At 39.5% G+C, this 12,397-nt stretch overlaps 1 protein-coding gene across 9 annotated transcripts in view; it reads right to left on the bottom strand.

The window, feature by feature from the left end:
- The window catches only part of NRXN1 (neurexin 1), a 1,679,151-nt gene that overhangs the window by 870,495 nt on the left and 796,259 nt on the right, over positions 1-12,397 (bottom strand). For all 9 annotated transcript variants that reach the window (XM_040430258.1, XM_040430259.1, XM_040430265.1 and 6 more), the window contains one exon: positions 5,222-5,660. In XM_040430258.1, the coding sequence (XP_040286192.1) occupies positions 5,222-5,660 (439 nt within the window). The remainder of the gene's footprint in view (positions 1-5,221; positions 5,661-12,397) is intronic.

Genomic DNA, 12,397 nt, shown 5'->3' with positions numbered 1-12,397 from the left:
CTACGTTTATTATATTGCCGCCGTTCTCTGTTCCTGCCTAGCTGGCAGTATTGTACAGCAGACCCAGCCAAAATAACTCCCACAGGTATGTTTTAATGAGTCTCTTCAATGATTCATTATTTCAGCAATTTTGTTTTCTTTAAACCAGGTTGAAATAAGGAAGATATTCAGTGACCGCTACTATTTTACTTCTCTGAATTACAGGGCCAATCCAGCCAAGAAAATTAACTTTAATTTTCATTTCTTAATTAACTTTACTTTGCCTGTTGCATTCCTGAGAGTTAAAGAACACAAAGACGGAGGGCTTGAGAGTTGTTTTTCCTAATTAATTGGAATGTGCTATTAACTACTTTTTACGTGAAGAACTTTGTGTTAATAGTTGAGAATAAGTTTCCCATTTACTATTTTCTGATTTATTTATTTTTTAATCTGGAACAACCCTGTACCCCATTAGATAGTCAGAACCACAAAATCTACAGGTTTGGCTAACATTAATCTAATGTCTATGGGCATCAGGTCATGAATCTATTACCATTATTATACCTGTGATGCATATTCCTTACACAAAAAAACTGCTGATAGCTTCATATGAATGACAGGGAGAGTGGTCTAAACATACCTCAGGTGATGGTGATGCAGGCTGCATGACCGGGAAATTAAGGTTTCAATCCAGGTAGCTTGCCAATTGCAAGTGCCCAGAAGGCAGTACCATATCTGCCACTGCACTGAATGATGGTTCTCTTGATTTGATGCTAGACCTGTCACTCAGAGCAGAGGGGAATGGTTGAAAACCATTGTAAACCAGTGTAGACAGCCCAGGACACACATGAAGGGAGCACCTTCTGGGCACTTGTGATTTCCATGGTACAGGATTAAAAATTGTTTTTCCCGGTCTGCAGTTTACATGACCATCACCTGAGGTGTGTTTCCACTTTTCTCCCTGCTGACGGATTCCCTTTAAACTTACCCAAGTATTGCTCACTAAAATAAATTATGTTATAGAGATTATCCCATGAAAAATCACCTATATACAGCATCACTGGGGCCTGACTGCTCGGACCCTCCCAGCAATCCTAAGACTAGAGGATCCCTCATTCCCCTCTCTGAATGGAACAGTAGTGAGCATGTCAGTGGCAGGGACTTATCTCCCCTGAGATCAAATCGATTGACCATGTTGAAATTCAACAGCCTAATCATTATTTCCCCTGACATTTGCTATTGGGTTAAATTCAGAACAACCCCATATCCCATTAGGTGGTCAACCCAGCACTGCAAAATCTTCAGGTTTGGCCAACATTAATCTAATATCTATGACCAACTTAAAAATAATCTGGGCATCAGGTCATGGGTCCATTACCAACCACTATAGTTATAATGCACTAAAATATTTTTCACCTACTGTATATACAGGATCACTGGGGGTCAGATGGCTGGGACCCCCATCAATCCTAAGAATAGAAGGTCCCTCTTTCCCCTCTCTAAATGGAGCGGTAGTGAGCATGTCGCTCTACTGCTCCATTCACATCTATGGAACTTATGTAGATAGCACTGCCAGTCTCATAGAAGTGAGTAGAGCTTTGGACTGACATGCACACTACCACTATATTCAGAGAGGGGTTTTGGGTATTCTCAGGATTGTGGGGGGATCTCAGCAATTGGACAGTACGACTTGATACTTATAGCTTGTAGGAATGAGCGAACCTGGTGAAGTTCGGGTTCGCCGGGTTTGGCCAAACTTCAGGTCAAAGTGGATGAGGTGAGTTTTTTTTATTTTTAACCCAATGTCCATTTTATTTAGCATTCTGTCTTAAGAATGCTATTATTTTCCGTTATAATCATGTTATAACAGAAAATAATTAAATCACCCAACTACCGAACCCGAACTTCAGTTGAAAAGTCTGGGTACCCGAATTTGCTAAGTTCTTTGCAGTTTGGGTTCGCTCAACCCTAATAGCTTGTCCTGTCGATAGTTTTCTTGGATAACTCCATTAACTTTTTACTCAGTTAAAAGATGCTGGTAGTACATATTGCTATAGCACTTCTGGTCCCGTGCCAGGATGACAACAAGGGTGGAGTAAGGATAATTAGGCATCTTATTAAGGGTTTAATTTAACTTTTTTTTAACATGGAATATAAAGCATAATACAAACTGTTGTAAAGCACAATACATTTACAGTGGCTATGATTATTCGAAAAGAGTTATGATTATTATTACTATTATTATTATTATTATCACTTTTATTTTTAAAACAGGTTTGCTTTTATTGTGTATTTTTTTCTTTATTTCTTTGCCCTGAGCATATACAGTACAAAGCTATTATTTATGGCAACACAAATAAAACCACCCCAGTTTGAGAGTGTTAATGACACACCAAGCAGGTTAAGGGTTTCCTCAATAAAGGAAGGTTTTGTCAGTATAAAATCCCAGGAGCGTGTTGTACAATTTCAGGCAATTTTTTTGTATTTTCGGTGTATTCAAATCTGTAGAAATCTCATTTCCTGACAAATGGACAGGAGGGTGATTCATTACACTGTCTCAACAGGCTGGCTATAACTCACCTTTAACTGTTAAGAGGACATGATGAATAACAACCCTCTGAGACAAGGATACTATTGCTTTGTATATCTGTAAATGGAGTCATCTGTCTCCTCAAGTTTATCTCTTCCCACAGGATAAAGAAGAATCCACTTGGAGATATGAAGCTCAGTGACTGTGACCTACTTTCTATGTAATTATGTCTAGTAACTTTTTACATAGGAAGAATGCACAGTGCATCTGTAATATTAAGGTCAAGATTTCTCATATTTGATATTAAAGCTGATGATTGTCTATGTGTCTCTTCATTTTTAAACCTCTTATTTTTTAACAGTTTTTACAAGCACATTTGCTTATACTGTGTGTGGTAATGACACCTCTTCCACCCAAATATCTATTGAGATGCATGGTAGTCCTTCATATGCATAATTTCATCATGGGGATCCATCAACATTAAAGGGGCCTTCTGAGACTTTGATATTGATGATGTATCCTTAGGCTAAGTTCACATATGCATTATGAGCTCTGGCACCCAGTTACTCTTTGTCTGGCCGAAAGCCGCCATTTATGCTGGAAAGTGGATGGATCCCCGTTGAATGCCATTGTACTCAAATAGTGTGCTGGAACTGGCTGCAGGAGTTCATAATTAGAGATGAGCAAAGTTCTTAAAAATTCGATTTGGCTGCTTTTTAAAAAAAAAATGGCTTCATGATTTACTTTGTCACAAAGCACATTTCTTTGTATCACATTTTTCATCCCATAAGACAAAGTGAAGGAAAAATGTCTGCGTCTTATGAGGTGAATACTAATGAGCGCTTCTATTATGGAAGCGCTCATTAGTACCGGAGGACCGGGAATCAGTGAAGGCTCTGTACTCACCGCTTACTGGTCCTCAGCTGTCAGCTGTGCAGTGGCTGCGCACAGCTTGAGGGTGCTCTGTAACCTCACGCTGTGTGCGCCAGTTCACAGCACAGCTGACATCAGGAGGAAGAACATCGCGGGCGGTGAGGAGCATCGGTGTACAGGAGCAGGAGAGGTAAATGTTTTTTTTAATTTTGTGATCTGAGGCTAAGAGCTGCTGAATTATGACTGGAGGCTGCTTAATTATGGCTGGGGCTGATTATATGACTGGGGGCTGATTATATGACTGGGGGCTGATCACATATGCCTGAGGGCTGATCACATATGGCTGGAGACTGATATGAGGCATGGAGGACTGATATGGGGCATGAGGGTCTCATCTGAGGTCTAATTGGGGGTCTTATTTATATTGGGCTCTGATCTGAGGTCTGATTGGGGTTATTCACATTGGTGTCTGAGCTGAGGTCTGATCTGAGGTCTTATTAACATTGGGGATCTGTGTGGGCCTGTGAGCTGAGGTCTGATTAATATTGGGGGTCTGATTGCTGATCTGATCTCAGGTCTAATGAAAAATATTCTTTTCTTCCTCCTCTAAAACCTAGGTGTGTCTTATGGGCCAGTCAGTGCGTCTCATAGGGCGAAAAATATGGTAAGTAGTGGGTGCAATGACGGGGAACGGAGAGGTTGATCAGTTAAAAAAAATTTTTAATAGTACTTACCTTGTCCATTTGAGGGCAAAGTGTCGCCGTGGCCATCTTGCTTGAAGATCCAGCATGAAATCTTGCACGGTGCGAGATGACATCATTCGTCACCGTGCAATAGATTTCACACAGGATCTTCAATCAAGATGGCCGCAGCGGTCTCTTCACACGCAAATGGATGAGGCAAGTTTTTGTGGGGTTTTTTGCGCAATTTCAGGGAAAAATGACTCGTTATCATGAAGCACGAGGAAATTCGGCTTTGCATATTGCAAATTTGGATCGATGTCCACTTCAGATACTTCAATTCGCTGTACACTACTTAGAATACACCATCAATATCAAGTCAGTGAGGGTACAACACCTGGCATCCCTAGTAATAAGCTGCTAGCAGGAGCCGTGGCCTCTGGAACTAACAAAGTGTACAGAGCTGGAAGCATGGATGCAGGAAGCTCTGTAGCCTGTGTTATGGCCATGCCTGGTTCTTGCAGCTCAGCCCTCCATACACAAGAATGGTAGCTGAGCTGCAGTAACCTGGCACAGCCACGACACAGTGTACAGAAATTCCATGCTTCCAGCTCAGTACACTGTGCATTGTTGCATTTATTAATATATTATTATACTAAGCAGCATTTTTGAGGGTTAGAGACTACTTTTGGCCCTGAAATTAAAAAAGTGCAAATATGAGCAAGAATTGGAGGCCAAAATGGAAAAATCATTAGCATAAAGCATAAAGAATATATGATGGTCCATAATGTCACATTTAGAAAAATTGATGAGCTTATAGTATGGCTATGTATTTTTAAAGTTTTATATGGGGAACAGTTGGATGTTCCATAAGATGCCATATTAGAAATGTATTTTATTATTGCTTCTAGAGGAGAATTCCTCCGTAATATTCTGCTATAGGCCACCAATACAAGCTCCATGGACATGGCTGTGATAATTCAGAACACATCCTGGATTTTGAACTGGACAGACTTTTCTGATAAAAGATGAGAGATCAATCCCATGTGTACACAACTGGCAGCATAACCCTTTAATATTACAAATCAAATTTTTTTACCTGAACGCCATGAAAAAAATTGTCATAAGTTTTTTTTTACTTTGTCACAAATGTTTTTACCTGTACGTCCATCACGTTGGAAATCTACGTGATACCATTCTCCGTCATTTACTTTTTTCTGAAGTGCTTTTATTTTTATGGTTCCTGATCCCATGTCGAGAAGCAGATATAGATGGCCATCAAGCATTTCTATAGCAAAGAAGTCAACTTTGATCATCTGAGGATTCTTTGCATCTTTTTGGTGACGAGGTTTACCATGACTAAACAGTATGAGTCCATTGGGTTCTGTTGTGCGGAAGTCAAATGATATTGAACCAGTCTTCTTTGCGTTCCATTTAGGTAAAGAAATAAATGACTCAGGTGTCTCAAAAGTGATTGGGTCCAGTGTGGCAACATTCTCACATTTGAAGGCGACAACACCATGAACTTTCATTTTGACATCTCCTTGCTTGGCAAGACGTGACAATTCCAGCCTCACATCGTTATTTTTGTATACAACCTGAAAAATACAAGTGCGTACACATTTGTAGACAACTGCTTACTGTACTTTTATTTACATTAATTCCATTAAAAAAAGTAGTAGACTGTATCTTGCAACATGTTTAATGAGGGACAGAAAATACCGGACTCTAGTTATGATGTGGTTATTATGGATCTCTTTGTAGGACAACTCAATTTCTTAATAGAATTACATTTTCTGACGACCCTAAAAAGGGTTTTCTCATCTCAATTTTTTGTGGTACATCACTAGGATATGCCACCAATGTTTCATAGGTGTAGGGATCCATTCCTATTTCTAGAACAGGACCTGAAAACGAAGGAGAGTGTGGAGTGCATATGCTGTGTGCTCTACGTTCACTTCTGTGGCAGTTCCAAAAATAGCCAAGCAAACGTGACCAGCTATTTTTGGAAGCCCCTTAGCAGTGAATGGAGATCACACTGTACTTGAAATGGTCACCTCCCCATTCAATGCTATGGGAGTGCTCGGCTATTTTCAGAACTCGCATAGCGATGAATGGAGGGTGGCCGCTCTTGCAGAGGGCATTCTTCTTCACTTTAGGGGCCCCATTCTAGAGTTAGGAATGGTTACCAGAGGTATCCACACCTATAAGACATTGGTGACGTATCCTAGCGATATGCCACCAATGTCTGAGGTGACAGAACCCCTCATAATATTGAGTTGATAACAAAATGTATTCAATTATAAAATACAGCTTTAATGTTTGATATATCACTAACCACGAGTGGATAAAGGTCTGTGGATGCCCCTGGGCAAAAAGTTGTTTTGGATGAGATATGTGTGAACGTGATAAAATTACTAAATATAACATGGCTACAGAAAGTAGTATAATTACAACAATCATTCATGACTACCACAAAATACAGACTATAAGTATCATACAGTGTTTAAATAATGACACCATACAGTGCCAAAAAATGATACCATAGAGTGCTCAAACAAAATTTCCACTCGGTCAAATAATCTTGGCAAGGGTATTAGAGGTTCCCGATGGTCAAGGTTATAGATCAGCGAATTTCATGTTATGAAATTTGTTCAAGCTTCATTTGGTGGTAAAAGCAGAATTGCGTTATGGATTCCGTTACAACGTACCATAACGGAATGCCTTTAGTGGCATTCCATTATTCATTCCGTCATAATAAAAGTCTATGGCCTTCCTAACGGACAAATCTGTTTTGCAGCCCATAGACTTCTATTATGATGGAATGAATAACGGAATGCCTCTAAAGGTATTTGATTATGCATTCCATCATAGAATTGCATTATGATCCGTGGTAATGGAATCCATAACGCAATTCTGCTTTTACCACTAAACGAAGCATGAACGAATTTCAAAATATGAAATTTGCTTATCTCTAGTCAAGGTCTAAGGATATTGTTCCTTGTTGCTCTATTAATAATACAGCAGTTTTGAACTGTACACATGATCTACTAAGCCCCTTAGTATGTCTTTGGAAAGTGTGAGGAAACAGGGAGAACATACAAATTCCATACAGAAGTTGTCCTTGGTTGGATTTGAACAACAGCATTGCAAGGCACCAGCGCTAACCACTGTGCTGCCTAGTCTGCCTCTCAGTTTACCTTCCCTATGATAAATAGGTGCTCATGTTCACGTAAGGTCCTATTTCACAGAATGTGTTTGGTGTATGGGCACCAAGAGCATACCCACATCTAAGGCTACTTTCACACTCGTGTTTAGTGCGGATCCATCATGGATCTGCACAGACGGATCCGTTCAAATAATACAACCGCATGCATCCGTTCAGAACGGATCTGTTTGTATTATCTTTAACATAGCCAGGACGGATCCGTGGCCTTTTCCTTTTACCAAGTTTTTACATTTCTATTCAAACAGAATGGCCTTTCCATGGTTTATCATAATACAGTTCCACGATATTAGCTCTTCATACATACACATGCAATACACAATAATAACCAACATAATGAAATTCAGTGGAAACCACCATAAAACTCTAAACCTAGTCAACACAACCTGTTTGCCAAAGATCTAAAGATGATAGAATGATACAAATGTCTAATGTCTTAGGTCACAACCAAAGCAAGTGTATACAGTACGTATGAACGTTTAACACAGATGATTATGTATGATGCAACTTGTATGTTTTACTGCACAAGATACCAAGTAAATAGTTGATTAACTCATTTTCTGTAATTCCCCAGTCCCCATTCTGTACTATGCATAAACCATAAGGAGGTGGAGTAGGCACATTGTTTTATGTAACAAAGTGTTTTATTTTACAGCACACATGAGCTTTCAATAGGAACATGAATAATTCATCTTTATAGTAGGATTATGGCGTTACTTCCAGGGATGCTGTACAGCTGGGGTTGTCTGCCTTTGCACGCCACATCCAGGATTAGAACACTACAGCCATGTGCAGCACTGGTTCTACTCTATACATCATCATAATCAGCATGAAAAACAGAATAGACGCACTGTTATGTATTGTAATACTCAATTAGTCTACAGTACTATCACACGGTCAATATTTGGTCAGTATTTTGCATTAGTATTTGCAATGGTGGATTTACATGGGGCAATTGTTGGCCCGATTATCCGGAACAAGCATTAACATGGTTGTTCCCGATAATCAGCCTCTCTTAAGGTGCCACAGATCCCCCTTTGGATGAGCAAAGTGCTCGTTCCTTGGGTGAGATGATCATTCATGCAGACTCCTCAATCATCATTTCTCGGCAGCAGATCGTACTGTGTAAACAGCAATCTGATGTCCAGAAGCAATGAATTTGTATGAGGATGAGCAATGGCATCTCCTTCATACAGAGGAGGAGATTGCTGTATGTAAATGCAGCCCTCTTCTCCACCGATGAGCAGTCAGCTATCAGGAAGGAACAGTCCTTCATGGTAATTGCTTGCTCAATCGGAACGTATACATACACCTTAAACCATACTCAGGAGTGGGTCCCCAGCTCAGAAGAGATGCAAATCTTTCCATTTTTCCCTGTATAGTTTCCATTCTTGGTTTTGACTTGCAAATGCTACTGCAAAATACTGACCATGGGAAAGGTCCCATACCTGCAAACTTACTCAGCGAAGTTTGGAACATCCATAGTAGTAAATAGAAAGAATGAATGACCACCTCTTCATTCTTGGTGGCCCTGTTTCCGAGATAGGTGTAGTTCCCAGAGATGAGACCTGCACCTATATATCCTGCAGATATACCATTAATATCAGGGAATATATGGACATGCCAAAGGGAATAATTATTTAAGTAACATTTTTATCAATGTAATATATGTATTTATATTCCTTTTGGCAGTTCCTACTTTTACTTCAGTAAGTTAAGAGCGAAAAAAATGATTACCTTAAAATCACCAATGAGCTGCTCTTCAGTGATCTTTTGCGTTATATTACCATAGTTTGGCTGTACTGTGTTCTTTGCTACGTGGTTGACATGGCAAAAACTGTACGGGTTTGTACCTCGAGTCACCATGGTTCTGCAGCTAGCACCAAAACCACTGCAATTTGCAGTAAGCTGGTTCTTGGCACAAAGCAAGAATCACAGCACAGCTCCACCTTGGGAATACACCCATATTGTGCATTCCTTATTGTTACTTTAAATGGTGATCTCTGCTCTTTCTGTGCTTTGGTGTCCAGTGGGTGTACCAAACCATTGATTAGTATTCCCTGTATGAATGTACATACAGGGATAGGTGTCAATTTCTGATAAGGACCTCCCATTGGACTCCTAAGCATGGAAAGAAATGAATAAAAAACAAGTTACACAATCCCCCCCCCCCCCATAAAGCTATATACCAATCTGCTCAGCCCCTCCTGCTCTATAACCTGCTGACTGTACAAGGTGATAGGTTCCCTATAAGAGCATAAAGGTGTTTTTGTTTGTGAATAATGACTGCATGGCTTATTAACACCTTAATAGGGGTTTATATGTTAATCATGTTATTTATATGTTCAAGTGTTAATGAGCTGAGCCATTATTAGGACAAAAATAAACCACAAGAATTCAAATTTAGGGATGAGCGAACCTGAACTGCAAAGTTCGGGTTCGTACCGAACTTTGCGAGTTTGGGTACCTGGACCCGAACCCGGCCTTTTTTTTTTTACTGAAGTCTGGGTTTGGGTTCGGTGTTAGGGCAATTTATGAATTACTTTATTATTTTCCGTTATAACATGTAACGTTATAACCTAATATTTAAGATGGAATGCAAAAAAGGACACCTTTAGAGGAATTCCATTTTGCATTCTGTGATAATAGAAGTCTATGGGAGTATAACAGATTAGTTATGCTGCTCATAGACTTCTATTATGTCTTCTGTTTTGCATTCTTCATAATAGAAGTCTATAGGCAGCATAATGGATCCGTCCTAGTTTCCGTTATGCAGGACAGGACTCCTGCATAACGGAAACCAGGACGAATCTGTTATGCTCCCATAGACTTCTATTATCACAGAATGCAAAGTGGAATGCCTCTAAAGGTGTCCCTATTGCATTCCATCTTAAAGTATTATGTTATTTTCCGATATAACCATGTTATAACGAAAAATAATAAAGTGACGTTCGGATCCCCTTTGACTTCAATGGAGTTCGAGTTTGGGTCAAGTTCGGGTCCCGAACTCCGAACTTTGACCTTAAGTTCGGCCGAACCCGGCAAACCCGAATTTCCACAGGTTCGCTCATCACTAGTAAATCCAAAGCAGCTTGAGTACATTATAAAGGGTAAGAGCAATAAGTAAAAACTGTAAATATATTTATAAAGTTGCTTAATACTGTATAATCCTGATGAGACTCAAATATAAATTTTCAGCTTAAATGTCCTTTTGACTATTAGAATCTTAATAGTTTTTTTTAAAATAAAACACTTATTCCCCAATGATGGTCTATCGAAACTTAATTTAGAGGTGCAATGAAACCTTCATCAGAATTGCTAAACAGGCAGAATAAGCTCTTCCCAACCCTTCAAAGCCCATGAAAATAGAAAAGACGGAACAAGAAAATGTGTTTGGTCACTTCTCTCATCTTTATATAAGCTTTTTTTTTTTTTTTTTGAAAGCCACCCAAAAAAGTGCAAAGCACTACTCAAAAAGAGGCATAAGGATGTTGTTTATTGCATATTCATAAACCTATTCGCATCCCTTTGAGACAGAAGGCCCTGCAAGGGTCAGGGAATGGTAGCCATCCTTCTCTGAAGCTCAAGAAGAGCCCAGTTGTGCTTCAGCTTCCACCTAAGCTGTAACCCCAAGTGTCCGCAAAAAGCCCAGGTCAAGGTCTGAATCTCCCAGAAGAGAGAGCCAAGGGGTTGCAGGGTAGTGAGGAACCTGATGGCCACACACAACTCCACTAGACCTCCAGGAGGGAAAAGCCATAAGAACGTTGCATCCTCTATGGGCCTGGAGACAAACAAGTGAACACACATTGAACCTAAAAAATGAATAACAATGAATATATGATAGTTATGGTTGTAATTATAAAAATTCCTTAAGTTAAGCCTTAAGAGGGCACAGGCAACTGGAGTGTGCTCAAATATGAGAAAGTGAAGCTTCTTGGCACATGATAATGCTATTTATTGGCACTTCGGGAGGCTTTTTAATCAATGCAACTGTATCCTATAGTTTATCACTATTAAGGCATCGGCATTGTAATGCACCACATGAGATGCATTTGTCCTGGAGATAGATTCCCTTTAAAGAGAACCTGTCAGCAGGATCGGCCCTAATAAACCAGGCATAGTGCATAGGGTTTATCTTGCTGTTTATAACAATTCTTGTCCAGTGAAAATCGGTTGTGGCTTCAGTGCACAAATTACCAAGAATAAGACAGGTATAATTTTAACAAGCAGGATCAACCCTTCTCAGACAGTATGCCTGGTTTAATAGAGTTGATCCTGCTGGTATAGCCTCTATCAGTAAAAGAAGACAGCAACAGGTTTATACCCATGAGCATTGGATGCTTATTGGAATAAACATATATTAATAGAATCTGTCTTGATCAGCTGAACAGTAGGGGTTTCTCTTCTCCAACCCCCAGATATAATCAACCGGGGAAGCAGTTTTAGTTGTCTCTTGTAGTGACCTCTGCTGGGAGCATGTGGGATTACTGACCTACTATTCAAGTAAATAGCCAAAAATGCAATGCTTGGATTTGTCGGGTCTTCTAGACTGGCTGTCCTCGTATGGATGTGATTGAGATTGAAATGGGTCCTCTATCATAAGAGTTGTCTTAGGACTAACCTATAATACTAGTTACTATAAACAAAGCTATATATATATATATATATATATATATATATATAATTTAGAGAGGAAGAGCAAAATGAATGGCAGTGTGTTCTATTATGCATAGCAATTCTTCAGTCCCTCATATACATATATATGTGATGTTCATTTGCCTCAAATACATATGCAATTTGTATAAAAAATGCACAGCGCTGAACCAATGTTAATTTAAATTTCATTTGGGTAATCTCTTCAGCTATCATCCTCAAATTAAATTTTGAGGGAACTTGATTGCTTAAAAGCCTTTTGCACAGGACCATTTGGCTGATATATGATATTAGGCTCCCTGCATCTCAAAGCTTTTTATGAAACTGTAGTTAAGTGTTTAACTTCTGCTTGCTAACCGTCACAAGGTCAAAGTCACAATAGTTCTACCCGGTGCAGATCCTCTAAGTAGCACAGTCTCACAGAAAGGGAACATTAATATCTTTATCAATTGGGAA

Source organism: Bufo bufo, chromosome 4 (assembly GCF_905171765.1).
Source record: "Bufo bufo chromosome 4, aBufBuf1.1, whole genome shotgun sequence".
NCBI lineage: Eukaryota > Metazoa > Chordata > Amphibia > Anura > Bufonidae > Bufo > Bufo bufo.
Note: the sequence above shows the minus strand (reverse complement) of the source record. Positions and strands in the feature narration are given on the sequence as shown.